Genomic DNA, 14297 nt, shown 5'->3' with positions numbered 1-14297 from the left:
CTTTTACCGACATTTTTTGCTTTCCTTCAATAAAATTAAAAAAAAAATTATGGCGTTTGCCTTTGTTGCAGTTTTTTATCTCACCCTGTAATCATCAGTATAGGACCATTTTACCAGTGTACAAAAAAAGGTCGTATTGTCCATGTTCGAATATAATATATCCTTTTTCCGCACTCCCTGGTAACAGCCAGACATGTCTAGATCAGCACAATTCACTACATCTTACACACAATCATAGTTTTGTATATCGTAGTGGGTGACTAGCCCTGGTCTAGATCAATGCTGAGCACGAAGATGCAAGCGTCCAATTTCTTTCAGTTTTTTTTTTAACAACCAAAGTCTATGTATTATTCAAATTATTTTTTTATTTTTTAAAAATAAGTTTTGATAAAAATTTTAGACAACATTTGTGTTTGAAAAAAGTCGAAAAAAATCTCTTAAACCATCTCTTTATATTATTTTGCTCAGCTATGATCTAGATATACTCCAAATATACCAATTTATCCAAAAAGAAATGAAGTTTAACTCCGTGGTTTCGATGATACACATTTTGTCCGTATTGAAAGAAGAACACCCTAAGGTTCCCAACTTTTTCAAGTTGAGCTTAGCAACTCAGTTGCCTAATATTATTACTCTTGGAATTCCTATGCCCAGACCATGACTTCACAATTTATTCCCATTCTAAAAAAACGTAATATTTTTTTTAAATTTGTAATTTTTTAATGAATCAATGATTTTCAAAGGTACAGGATACAAAAACATAAATGCATTTGTGTGCTTGTGTGTGTGTGTGTTTGTATGAACATTAACTTAAAACTAAGTCTATAGAAAAAAATATAACAACCAGATTAATGTCATCGCACTTTAGACGACATGGCAGGACAACGGTTTAGGGTACACCTAAAGTGGATGAATCAATCATCTTTAACAGCTTTCATAACTAACTAAATAACATTAGGGGATGGGGGGGTGGACTAACAACGAAGATCTTCTAGAACTGATTTGAAGGTGGCAAATAGCCTCCATTTGTGGCAGCAGCTGTCTGCAGGGCATTCACCAACTGTTGCTCGTCGTATTGGACAGGCTGGGTTTGTTGGACGCCATAATCACCACTGGCTTGTTGCTCCTGTTGTTGTTGCTGCAATTTGACTTCTTCTTCATCTTCTTCCTCGGCCGAGGCATCCAAAGAACCAATAACAGAAGTACTGGGAGCAACACCTTCATCGGTGATGGTGGTGGAACCTCCCAAGCTATCGTATTGGGATTGAATTTGACGCTGGGCATTGGCAGCTTCTTCGGGAGTGCGGTATTTGATGAAGAACACTTCGGGTTTGTTGATGTGTTGAGGAGCTTCTTGAATGGCATCTTGCAAATCGGCAGCCGAAGTTTTCTTGGCCAAAACATAGACCACTGTCTTTTCTTCTTTGAGAGCCTTGGCCAGGTTAAGGGCAGCAGCCTTGTTCGTTTGGCTGGGTGTCTTAACGAACAGGACATTGTAGTGTTTGCGTGGTTGTTGTTGCAACTGGGCCAATTCTTCATCGATTTCGGCCTGGGTTTCTTCGGGCGCCGAGTGGATGAAGAAGTTCTTGGTTACAATTGGTTTCTTGACCATACGCTGGCGAGGACGATAACGACGCATAGGTTTCGAGGCAACGGCAGGTTGGAAATTGAAATTCATTGGGAAATCGGCAGGCATGGGGAAACGCATGACAACGTTTTGTTGTTGTTGGGCAGAGGGTACCACATAACGTTGCGACTGGCCAAGGGATTGGTAGCCAAGTTGTTGCTGTTGTTGTGGTAGATATTGTTGGCTGGGTTTGAGTATGGAGGCTGGAATGAGGCTCTGTTGCTGTCCATAGTAACCGGAGTTGCCGTTGTAGTTGTAGCTCGATTTGAGGCTAACATCGGCCGAGGCCAAAGCCAGGGTGGAGGCTGCCAAAAATGTCTGCAATGAAGATGGTGAAAAGGGGGTGGAAATTAATAAATGGTTATCTTTTGTGGTGAATAAAATATATTCTATTCTATTCTTTCGCTGAGGTGAAAAAGTAATCCATTTTCGATATCAAAGTTTGTGGTTAATAAAAATGAGGTGAAAACCTATATGATATAATTTTCCATGGAGATCGTGGTGAAAATATTCAAGAAAGAGAAGTTGGTATATTCAATGTGGTAAATGAATTGCCCGCCATGGTGAGCAAATAATACATAATTTCACTATGGACTGGAGTGCACTTGATAAGGTGGTGAAATTTCAGAAACAATGCTAACTGATTTATCTGACGTGGTAGATTCACTTTTTTCCCTTGTAAGAGTTGAAATTGGCTGTAGTGTTCAAAAATGTCCTATCGTTGTAAAATTATCAAGTAGTGTGGTGAATTAATTATTTCCTTTGAGGTGAATTAATTTTTCCCCTGTATAAACTATCTCCTTCGGATCAACAAAACTGTATTGAATGAATTTCATAGTGTGGTGGATTCCTATGAGCCGTGGTGACTTATTTATCCGACATGGCGAATAAATTATTCACTTCTTTGTACACCACTATGAGTAAATTTTTTTTTTTTGAATGAACTGTGGTGAATACTTAAATCTAGTGGTGAATAAAAAGTGTCATATGTATGTATGTGTGAAATTTGAAGACTGTTGAAAGTTTTCTGTGAGCGCTTTGTTTTCCAAAATCTTCAACCCTATGAGGGACAGGTAGCAAATGAAATGGTCTGATCTTTACCATATTTATAACAGATCTTGTGTTGATGGAAATATTTAGATGTACCAAGTCTTGAATGGAATCGGATGTTAATTTCGCTTTTTATGAGCTCAATGGATATTCGACCTTTCGTGGGGGAGGTATCAGAAGGAGTGGACTGATATATACATATTAACACCAGACCTTGGGCTAATAAAATTATTGGGATGTGTGAAATTTGAAGACAATCGGATTCCTACATCACATTTTATAAGATTTGTAATTATTCAAAATTTGGACCCTTTGTGGGGGAGGTCCCTGGTGGAGTAGACCGATATTGTCCATTTTCGCACTAGCACTGATGAAAATATTAGGATTTCCAAAGTTGGAGTAAAATCGGATTATCCTTTCTCTTTCTGTGCTTAATTTTTTTTTGAAAATGTCGACCTTTTGTGTGGGAGTTACCAGAAGGAGTGGACCGATACATTCCATTTTCACACCAGTCCTTGGCTTAATATAATTATTGGGATGTGTGAAATTTGAAGACAATCAGGCTCTTACAGCACATTTTATAAGATATGTAATTATTCAAAATTTTGACCCTTTGTGGGGGAGGTTCCTGATGGAGTGGACTGATATTGTCCATTTTTGCACCTGACCTAGCACTGATGAAAATGTTAGGATTCGCAATCTTTTCTCTTTTGTGCAATAAATTATTTTCTTTGAAAATTTTGACATTTTGTGTGGGAGGTACCAGAAGGAGTGGACCGATATTGTCCATCTCCGAACTCGATCTAATTTTAAGAACATTATTACGATGTACCAACTTTGGACCAAATCGGATAATCCCTTCAAGAGTTATCGTGCGCACCAGCCAGCCAGACAGGCGGATGAACATCGCTAGATAGACTCCAAATGTCCTGAAACGAATTTGGTCCAAAGAGACCTAGGGTCTAAAACCGTTATTTCGATGATAAATCATAAGAAATGGTGAAATATAATTGGGACGGCTGTAGGCATTGTTACCCGGAATAAATTAAAATTGAGGTGTAAATTTTCATATATGGTGAATAAAATAGTGGTAGAATATTAAACACAATGTCGGTAAAATGATCTGTAGAGGTGAATAATTCAACTGTAGTGAGCCTAGTTATTGAAACTGTCAGAAATATTCTCCTTGGTTTTTAAATTATTGACCGTGAGGAAGGGTGCTGAACAAATTATCAACTGTGGTGAATATATTACTCACAACATCATTTCATTGACAATTTTCGAGCAAATGATCTGCTGTGGTGAAAAAGTCAATTGTGGTGGATTACTTATTGAAAGTGGCGGATTTTTGGTTTTTGGTTTTCAAATTATTGACCGTAAAAATATCATCAATTGTGGTGAATTTATTTCTGACAACGTCGGAGCTGTATAGTGAAAGTGCTGAGTAAATTATCCACTGTGGTAAATAAATTACTAACAGAATTGGCTGTGTTATTAGCTGTGGTAAATACATTTTCTATTGAAGTTTGTTGTCATTCACTGTGGTGAAGTTAATTTAGGACTGTGGTGAATAATATCTTAACGTCGCTAATGTTATATTGAAATGCTACTATCCATAATACGACCCAATTAATAATTATTGTGACTAATTTAATGGCTGTGGAGTGGATTGCCAAGTGTGGTGAATAAATTATATAATTGTGAATAAAATAATGGAAAATCCAAAGGAAGGAATATTGTAGCTTAAACATTTTCAAATATAGATAAAAAGTTGAAAAAAGTATTCATGTTAATTGTTATTTAAAGACGAGTGTTGAATAAACTCTTCTCGGTGGTTTAAAAGTGGTATAGTGGACAAGTTTTCTTGTATGGGAAAAAGATCTGGCATTACTGTGGTGAATTTAATGTTCATGCAACGAAAATATTCGTTAATTGTAGTGGGGTAGTTATTTTTCATAGAAGTGTGGTGAATGAATTATTTTCAGTGATTTAAAATGGTGTGTGAATAAATTCATAAAAGTGGTGAATATACTATACGCCTCTATGAATCGAAAATTCACTAGATTTTTAATGAAAAGAACAATTTTTTCCTTCTATGGACTGTGGTGAATTTAATATTCAGGTTCCGAAAATATAATTTGCGCTAGTGGTGTAATTGTTATTTTTAGAAGTGTGGTGAATAAATTATTTTCACTACTTTAAAATTGGTGTGGGTGAATAATTTCATGACAGTGGTGAATTTTATATTTAGGTTCCGAAAATATTATTTTTTTTATTATTTTTGTCCCGGTGGTGAGAAATTTAGAGTTTGGAGGAATTTTCTGATCCAGAAACCCACACTGTATCCAAAAATTTTATTGAAGGACTGATTGGCCTTGAGATCACTTTATATTCAACACAATCAAAGGTTTCAAATTTTTTTTCACTTCAGATGACATAGGTTTCTCTCCTGGCAACGATTTTATTGTTTACACATTTTATTGTTCTTTCAATCGCAGTTTATTATTCCACTTTCATTATTTTCTATTAGAGTCTTCAGATTTTACTTATATCACTTTGATTAACAAAACACAACGTACCACAAAGATCTTCATGTTTCTGCTTAGGCTTGTAGTTTTTTAGATTAGTTAGAAAAGCTGTGTTGCTTTTTAGCTGTTGAACTGTTGCTCGATGACTGATGACCCAAACCGAATTCACATCCGCTTATATACCTAAGCAACATTGACACTGAAGACATCGCACAAAAAGTCTCAATAGCGTCAAGGGAAAGGTAACATCTGCCAAAGTTATTTCAAACTGAATAGGATGGCCCATTATTGCGAACAGTTTTGTCTTCGAGTCAAAACGAAAACAAAACGCCTGCCACAAGAGCTAATTTTTTAGATTTCAATAAAAAAAAAACCTTTTTGGAATTTTCTTCTGGCCATAGCTGCCAGCCACAATGGATTAACCCTTTCTAAAAAAAACAAACACACATTGGTGGCATTATTTGTTTTTGCTACCTCTTTTTTGTTGTTACTGTTGCTGTTTGTGGTTGTTAAACAATTAAATTGTTAATTTTCAGTTTCATATTAATTTTATTGAATGATTTCTTTATGTGTGAAATTAAACAAAGCCAACTAAAAAATTTGCATAAAGTTTTGTTTCACTTTTTTTGTGGAGAGGGGGGGGGCTAATCTGACGAAATATTTGATTTATATCACATTTTTTTCACAAAACTGAACTAAAAATGCAATCGTAAATTTTCTTTATATTTCGAGCATGGCGATATTGGGGTCAGTATTCTGTTTTATGTGCCAATAATTCATGGCTTAGAAGAATCGCCCTTTAGTTATAAAAAAAATATGGAATTCATCATCGGAGTTAATTCTGTTTTGACATCGTCAACGTCTTTGTGAATGGAAGCCATAATAAAATTGTTTAATTAATGAGAATTCTTTATCGCATATTGCTGACAATATATCAGATTAAGAGTCATTAAAAATCCATTAAAAATGTGTGAAATACATATAGCAGCGATAAATGTGACAAATAATGTTTTATACCATCAGTCCTATGGCTACATTGGTTAAATGTCATTTTAGGGGGCCAAACTGTTTTTCATGGAAATTTCGATTTCTATTGTGGATCCATGTTCATTTCAGGACATTTGGGGTCGATCTGGCTCTGTTGCATCTGAGTCAGTCAAGGGATAAAATAGAACATCAACCAAATTTCGATCGACATGAATTATACTCACATTTTATAATTAAAACTGTTATAGAGAGATATTCGTAAAATTCGATATCCAAATGCGTCTACCGAAATTTTTGATTATATCAAGAAAATTATATCGAAATTGCCAGCATTTGGCCTCTAACTTCCCACATCGTAATATATTTGTCTAACTTAGATGGAAAATAAACCAGTAAGGAAAGGTCAAAGTCGGACAGGGCCGACTATATAAATATATATAAAAAAACATTTAATTCGGTTGGGCCGAACTTTCAATACCCTCCACCTTAGGGTAGAGACAGGAGACATTTTTATATATAGACATATCGGAATTCAAAAATATACCAGTAAGACCGTCTGCATAATGCAGTTAAATTTATCAAAAAACCATCAAGTGAGTGAGGTCGGGCTAGAACCCATTATGAACTGCAAATACAAATTTTTATAAAAATATCGAATATCGGGAGGTACCGGTGCATGGGGTCTATACCAAAACGTGGAAACTATACGTTCAATGATTCGCCACACGAACAAGAACCCATTATACCCTACAAATACCAATTTGTTGACAAATCCGTAATAAAATGTGGAAAAATCATCAAAACACCGAATATTGGGAGGTACCGTTATATGGGTGCTATACCAAACCGTGGACCTATACATAAAATTCGCCACACGAGCTAAAAACCAATATGACACACAAATACCAATTTTTAGACAAATCCGTGAAAAAATGTGGCGAAAATCATCAAAATACAGAATATCGGAAGGTACTTTTATATGGCGGCTATACCAAAACGTGGACCGATATATCTCATTTTTATTACCAACCATCCTAGACACAATACAAATTGTTCTGCCAACGGCCTAGGTCAAATAACGTGGGCTGTATCGTGATTTCAACAGACATACGGACTGTCAGACGGACATCGTTAAATCGACATAGAATTTTATGCTGATTATGAATATATATACTTTATGGGGTCTACGATGAATATTACAAACGGAATGACAAAGTTAATATACCCTTATTTCCAAAGTGGAGGGTATAAAAAATTTTATTGGGAATTTATGTGAAGTAGATCTTACCAATTATGAACCTTATTTAAATGCATACCGTAGCTTAAGAGTAGCCACAATTGGGGAACTCTGAATCGATTTTCAAAAAATTTGGCCCGGGCTTTTGTACCTCTAGTACCAAAAACAATGCCGTATAGTGCATGATATGACTTCGATAAGAATTATATTAAAGAATATTTAGTGGAGAAAAAGATAAAACCGACCGAGCTCCGCCTAATGGTAAAATTTGGTTGAAAATGGAAATATATATTCAATTTGGGCTGATATAACACATATGGTGAGCAATAACCGTAAAATCGGATGAAGATGTATATCGAAGCTATATGAAATTCTGAACCGATCTCGTTAAAATTTGGCCACGGTATTTTGGACCTGTATTTGATGTCCTGTATCAAATAGCAGTGTTGTGGAGTGCATATAACGCATGTGAGGGACTTTTTACATTTGTTTTTAAATTTTATTGAATGAACGCAAAAAATGTCGGAAATAGCATCAAATTTTAGAATAAGTTTAGATTTGTTCGAATTGGTCACCTTTGGCACGAATTATGGCCTTCAAACGGCCAATTAAAAACCGTCACCCGTTGCCCGAATGTTGCTCTGCCTCGAAGCGATTGCATTAGGTTATCGATACTTTTGTTTTTTTTTTTTAGTGCCAACCTTGCTTTCCAAAATACTCCAGACACAATTGTCCAACGGATTGTTATCCCGAGATTTTGCGCTGGAAATAAAGCGAGAAACCTCATTTTGTAACGATTCTTGGGTGGCGCTGAGTCAAAATATTTACGTGCCTGAGGCTTTAATAAACCCTCCAGAATATTTTCTCGATAATATTCGGAAGCCATGATCGATTAATATGGCCCACACCATCACCATGGCCGGCGCTTGAATTCTGGTGGCCATCCGAAGGTGCACATTTTCAACTGACCTCTTTGGCAAGTAAACACGATCATTTTGTTTCTTCACAAACTGCTGGACAGCGAATATTTTTTCATCGGAGAAAACCAAATTCGGCAGTTCACCACTTTCGGCCAAGCGAAGCAATTCTTTAGAGTCTATTTTCTTTCTTTGGCGGTGTAAGTTCTTGCACTTTTTGGAATTTCAATGACTTTACCCCGAGCTCATTTTTCAATATTTGCCGAATGGAATATTGCGATATTTTCAGCTCACGAGCCATTTTTCAGCCACTGCGACGCGGCTTCTTTACTTTTCGAACAATTTTTGCTGATGTTGCTGTTTTCTTTCGTCTACTTCCTTGACGCAACTAGTATCACGGTTACGAGCGATGGTACGATACACAAAAGATTTATTCACATTTAAATGCTGGAGTGCTCTAACGATTGCCACATGTGGTTTTCCAGCCAAATATAAAGAAATCACACTATCACGCTTGAATTCCATCACGAATATCTTTTTTTTCTGGAAAATTCTCGCCAAGATGCTTTTGTACACTTGTAAACAATATAATGAGCTGTCACTGGAATAATTTTAACAACTGTCGGGCGAGTGGCTTAGAAATGATAGCAGTCTGAAGTTGGTTGCAGTTTATTCATCTAACCCTGTATAAAAGTCTTTGTTAAGAATTCACACATCGTAAAATCTCCCGTAAATCCTCAAATATAAGGATTCCAAGATACAAGCATTATTTTCGTCAAAAATTGTAACCCTTAAGCGAGCCATAAAACGTGGTCTCTTTGTCCTTTTTTTAAATATGGTTAAACTCCCTTAAAACGGGGTCCTAACTAGTCAAAATATTCTACAATACTAGTTGTAATAGAAGTCTACTATGAGCCCCAGAAGTTTAAATTTTACCTAAACGCCAATCAATCTATACTAATAAAATATTATAGTAATTGACTGACTGACTTAATGTTTCATCAACGCCCAGGCGCACTGGCTGAAGCTACAATCTTAACATTTGGCAGATAAGGCTGCGTACTAGGACATTCGTACTAGAACGGTACGAAAGTACTAAAAGGTACTAAATATGATACCCTTTGTATCAGTGTATTTGAAAGCTAGAACTCGTGTATTTTGAATAAGGGTGGCTGATAATGTGTGTGATGGATATAACAAAGGGTTATTGGAAATTTCAACTATAAGTGTACGAAAAGTACTAAAATGTACTATATGTACTACTATTTCGTATCATGTGAACGGTTAGAGCTAGAAACTTGACATTTGGAATGGGAATCAAGGTTGAGGAGTAGGGTCGATGTTAGGAGGTAGTTTTGTTTCAGGAGTGTGTACTCATTGATACGAAAAATACTAAACGGTACTAAATTAGATGCAATTCGAATTTGAAGGAACTGATGGAGCTGGAATACTGAAAATTCAAATTAACATCACTGGCGGAATGTAGGTAGTTTTGGAAATTCGTACTTATGTGTACTAAACGGTACTACATTTGGTACAATTTAAATTTTAGGAGAATTAACAGAGTTGGAATCCTAAAATTTGGAAATGAAATTACTTTTTCATTGTAGGACTGAGGTATGTAGGTAGTTTTGGAAATTCGTAGTTTTGTGTACTAAATTGTACTAACTTTATTACAATTTCGATTTGGGTGAACCTATAGAGCTGAAATTTTGAAATTTAGAAATAAGATTACAATTCCATTCTATGACTTAGACATGTAGATAATTTTTGGGAAATTTGTACTTATGTGTACTAAACTTAATACAATTGGGATATGTGTGAACCAATTGAGCTGGAATCCCAAAATTTAATATTAAAGTCACTGCTGTTGTCTGTGTTTAAGATATGCAGGTGGTTTTGGAAATACGTCCTATATTTGTACGAATAGTACTAAATGGAAATAAATTTGGTATTGGGTGAAGGAACAGAGTTGGAATAATCAAATTTGATATTGAAGTTACTGTTGCTGTCTGTGGATACGATGGGTGAGGTGATTTTGGAAATAGTACACATTGTACGAAAAGCACAAAATAGTACTATTTTGGTGTTGGGTAAAGGAATGGAGCAGAAAACCTGAAATTTGATATGGATCACTGTGGGAATATTGGGATTATTTTCCAAGCTTCTGCGAAACAGCGAGCCGAAACTCCTTCGGAAATGTTTCAAATTTGGTATTTGAAGTACAGCATAAGACAGAAAATTGTCTGTACAGGTCAACGTTTTGGTATAGCTCCCATATAATAGTACTTCTCTATGTTCGGTATTTTGATGATTTTAGCTACTTTATTTTCTGATTTTTCGCATTTGAGTATTGTAATGGCTTATGACAAAAGTAGCCTATGCAGGTCCACTTCGTCGTATAAACACTAATATAACGGCTGCAATCGGCATTTTTAACGAATTTTATTTTTTTTAATTGCCAAATTCGTTCAAAATGGTGGAGGCTATTCAAAGTTCGGCCCGGTCGAACTTACAGCTTTTTCATTTGTTGTATGGAGTTTTGCGCTGTTCATATGTGGGCCAAGGACCAACTCTATTGAAATTGGTGATAATCGCACCAGATTTACATATAGCCACCCTATATATCTTGGGCCGACTTCAAGTTTAATGTGCAACAAATAGTGTAATATCAGTCCGAATAGGATGAGTTTTCTCACAAACATCCGCATTCAGTCTTTAAGTATGTCTGAAGACCCATATATATGTTTCATCGAATTTAATATGCAAGTCCCCTTATCATAACAATGACAAGGTATCTGATACAACCCAAAATAACTATGGCAAATTTGGTGGTAATCGGTTCAGATTTAGATATATCTACCACATTTGTTGTTGCAAGATGGTTAGGTTTAATCTCTTTATTGTTGTTTTTATAAAAACAACGTTTGTTTATTAGTGAGATCGATGGTACTGTTTACCAGGGGGTAAGGCAGGGAATACCTAGGTTTCGGAAAGAGCCACCATCCCCATAAGTTCCCTCGTTTTTTGTCTGGGATATTCACCCCAGACGTTGTTTTTATAAAAACAACAATAAAGGGATTAAGCCTGACCATTTTGCAACAACAAAATACTATGGTATCCTGAACAAACAAGCCAACACTGTTCTATATCTACCATATATATATTCGTCCGATTATAAGTTTATTGAGCACTATATGTGTAATGGCAGCCCAAAAAGGATGAATTTGGCACATTCGACCGAATTTAGCCTAGAAGCAAGTGCATCATATTTGCTGAAGGTGTATTTCTTAATTTAACACTTCGAAAAAATTAAATTATTCACACTAATTATGTATAGTCGGTCCCGCCTGCCAGATATTTGACTTTTTTCACTGATTTTCAAAGGGAATTGGAATCTTTTCTGGATATTTCCAGCCTAGGTCCTGCTGTAGAGTTAATTATTTTTCAAACTTTGATCAATTTGGAATATGGACTTTATCGAGCCACTCTTTCAGTTATCACAAATCGTTGAAACGGAAATTTTGGCTTGAAGGTGTTAAAACAATATCAATATTAAATGAAAAATGGATAAATGGAAGCTTTAATTTGTCATATTGACTTTCGAATAATTCCATTTGTTCACCACTAATAACTATTATGAGATTTCAAAACAAAAGAAATGTTTATTTTTAAACATTCGGACGACGACGATGAGCGAGTGGTGTTGCCATTGTAACACGGTGACATCGGATTTCAAAAGAATTATCAATTGATTGTCAAATGTGCAAACAATAAACAAACAAAAACAAAAAATAAATAAACAAAAAAAGGTTTGCCAAAACCAAAGTGAATGTTGTTGTGTTGGGCATTGTTGTCAAAACGTATTGAAAAATTGATAAGAGCAGACAGTGGATGTGAGTGTGTGTTTGGCTTACATTATGGACAAGGTCGTTAGATAGGTCAAGATAATCAACTTCTTTTGCTTCTTCTGCTTCTGACATTCGAAGAAAAGCTTAGCCACACATAAATCAACACCCCAGGCAATAAAAATGGAAATATTTAAATGAGGCCTAAATTAACTAAAGCAAATAAAAGGAAACATAACCTATAATTAAATTCTTCCAATTAGCTACTATTTTTTTCAGCAGCACCACACTGAACTGTTTTGACTGAAACAAAAAAGTTTTGGATTATGAAATAAATCAATAAATGATACAATTATCGGCTATTCTTAAATGTAACAAAAATATATTTTATAAACGTTTTTGTAAAAAAAAACAAATATCATGTATTTCCGTAAGGTAAGGCAGCTATAAATAAATACAAGTAAAGAAGCAGTAAGTTCGGCCAGGTCGAACTTTGAATACCCTCCACCATTCGGAACAACTTGAAATTTTAAATAAAAAATTAAATTCGTTAAAATTCTCTTAAAATCGTAAACATACCGAATATAGCCGTCATATTGGGGTCTATACAAAGACATGGACCTGCATAGGGATCTTTTGTCATAAGCCATTACAATATTCAAATGCGGAACTTGAAAAAACCAGTAAGGAAAAGCTAAAAGTCGGGCATATTTATTAGAGCTCCCGTAACCAAAGAAATTATTAGAAGTAAATCATAATACCTATCAACATTTTGCTTTAGAGCAGTTATAGTTTACATGTGCATGACATCACTTGGAGAAAGATTTTATTAAAACCATCGGCCCCGCCCGACTTTATGATACCCTACACCACTTTGCTAATTTAGTAGAGCTGCGCATAACAATTAAAAGTTTTTATGGGAGAATTCAATCATACACCCTTTGATTATAATTATAATTTAAAGTTTAAAGGACTAAATATGCCGAAGCTTTTTTATCTCTTAAATTCGGACTTGTATTGCCCATTTGGTGCACAATTAATTTGAAATCGGATAAAAATATATATGGGAGCTATATTCAAATCGGAACCGATCTCGATAAAATTTGGCAAAGATATTTCTGAGTTGCGTTTGATATATTTCCCTGAATATCGTTGTTACGGAGTGCATAGTACGGCTGTGGGTAACAAATATAACAAATCGGATGAACAATATATATAGGAGCTATAGCTTTATCTGAATCGATTTCGATCAAATTTGGCATACTTTTTTTAGGTCCAATCTGATCGTACGTGCAATATTCCATACTATTCGGAGTGATATTACACGTTTGGTGCACAATAAAAGGCAAATCGGACGAAGATATATATTGGAGCTATATCTAAATTTTGACCGATTATCTCCAATTTCAATACGGTTCGTCCTTGGGCCAAACAAATGATTTGTGCAAAATTTCATCTGGATAGGGCAATAAATGCGAACTGTACTTTGTTTACAAAAATACATGGACAGACGTACAGATGGACATGCATAAATCGACTCAGAATGTGATTCTATGCAGATCATCAAAAGGAACTATGGCTCTATCTCGTTTCCTTTTGCCTATTACAAACAAATGCACAAAGACATAATACCCTGACCACCTTGTGGTGTAGGGTATAAAAAGCAGTAAGTTCGGCCGGGCTGAACTTTGAATACCCTACAACATTTGGAACGAATTTGGAAATTTTCAAAAAAAAAAAAAAATCCGTAAAAAATTCTGGTTAAATTTTAAAAATACCGAATATATTACAATATTCAAATGTGAAACTTGAAAAAAAAACAGTAAGGAAAAGTTAAAAGTCGGGTGGGGCCGACCATATGATACTCTACACCTCTGTGCATATTTAATAGAGCTCCCGTAAAAAAAGAAGGAAGAAGGACGAACGGACATATATAAATCGACTCAAAATGTCATTCTATGCTTATCACCAAAAGGAACTATGGGTCTATCTCGTTTACTTCTCCATGTTACAAACAAATGCACAAAGACATAATACCCTTACCACTAGGTGGTGTAGGGTATAAAAAACGGGTGAAATAATCAAAATACCGAACATAGCAAG

At 35.3% G+C, this 14297-nt stretch overlaps 1 protein-coding gene across 1 annotated transcript; it reads right to left on the bottom strand.

Annotated features, from left to right (window-relative positions):
- Window positions 1-704: 704 nt before the first annotated feature.
- Window positions 705-5405, bottom strand: LOC101897215 (mediator of RNA polymerase II transcription subunit 15). The gene is made up of 2 exons (XM_059122278.1): window positions 5257-5405; window positions 705-1945 (listed from the first exon to the last, which is right to left on the bottom strand). Exons 1-2 carry the CDS (start codon window positions 5269-5271, stop codon window positions 992-994), a joined length of 969 nt encoding a protein of 322 aa, XP_058978261.1. The 5' UTR covers window positions 5272-5405; the 3' UTR covers window positions 705-991.
- Window positions 5406-14297: the final 8892 nt, after the last annotated feature.

This window comes from Musca domestica, unplaced genomic scaffold, assembly GCF_030504385.1.
Source record: "Musca domestica strain aabys unplaced genomic scaffold, Musca_domestica.polishedcontigs.V.1.1 1, whole genome shotgun sequence".
Taxonomy (NCBI): domain Eukaryota; kingdom Metazoa; phylum Arthropoda; class Insecta; order Diptera; family Muscidae; genus Musca; species Musca domestica.
The sequence above is the reverse complement of the archived record's forward strand: the minus strand, read 5'-3'. Positions and strand labels throughout refer to the sequence as shown.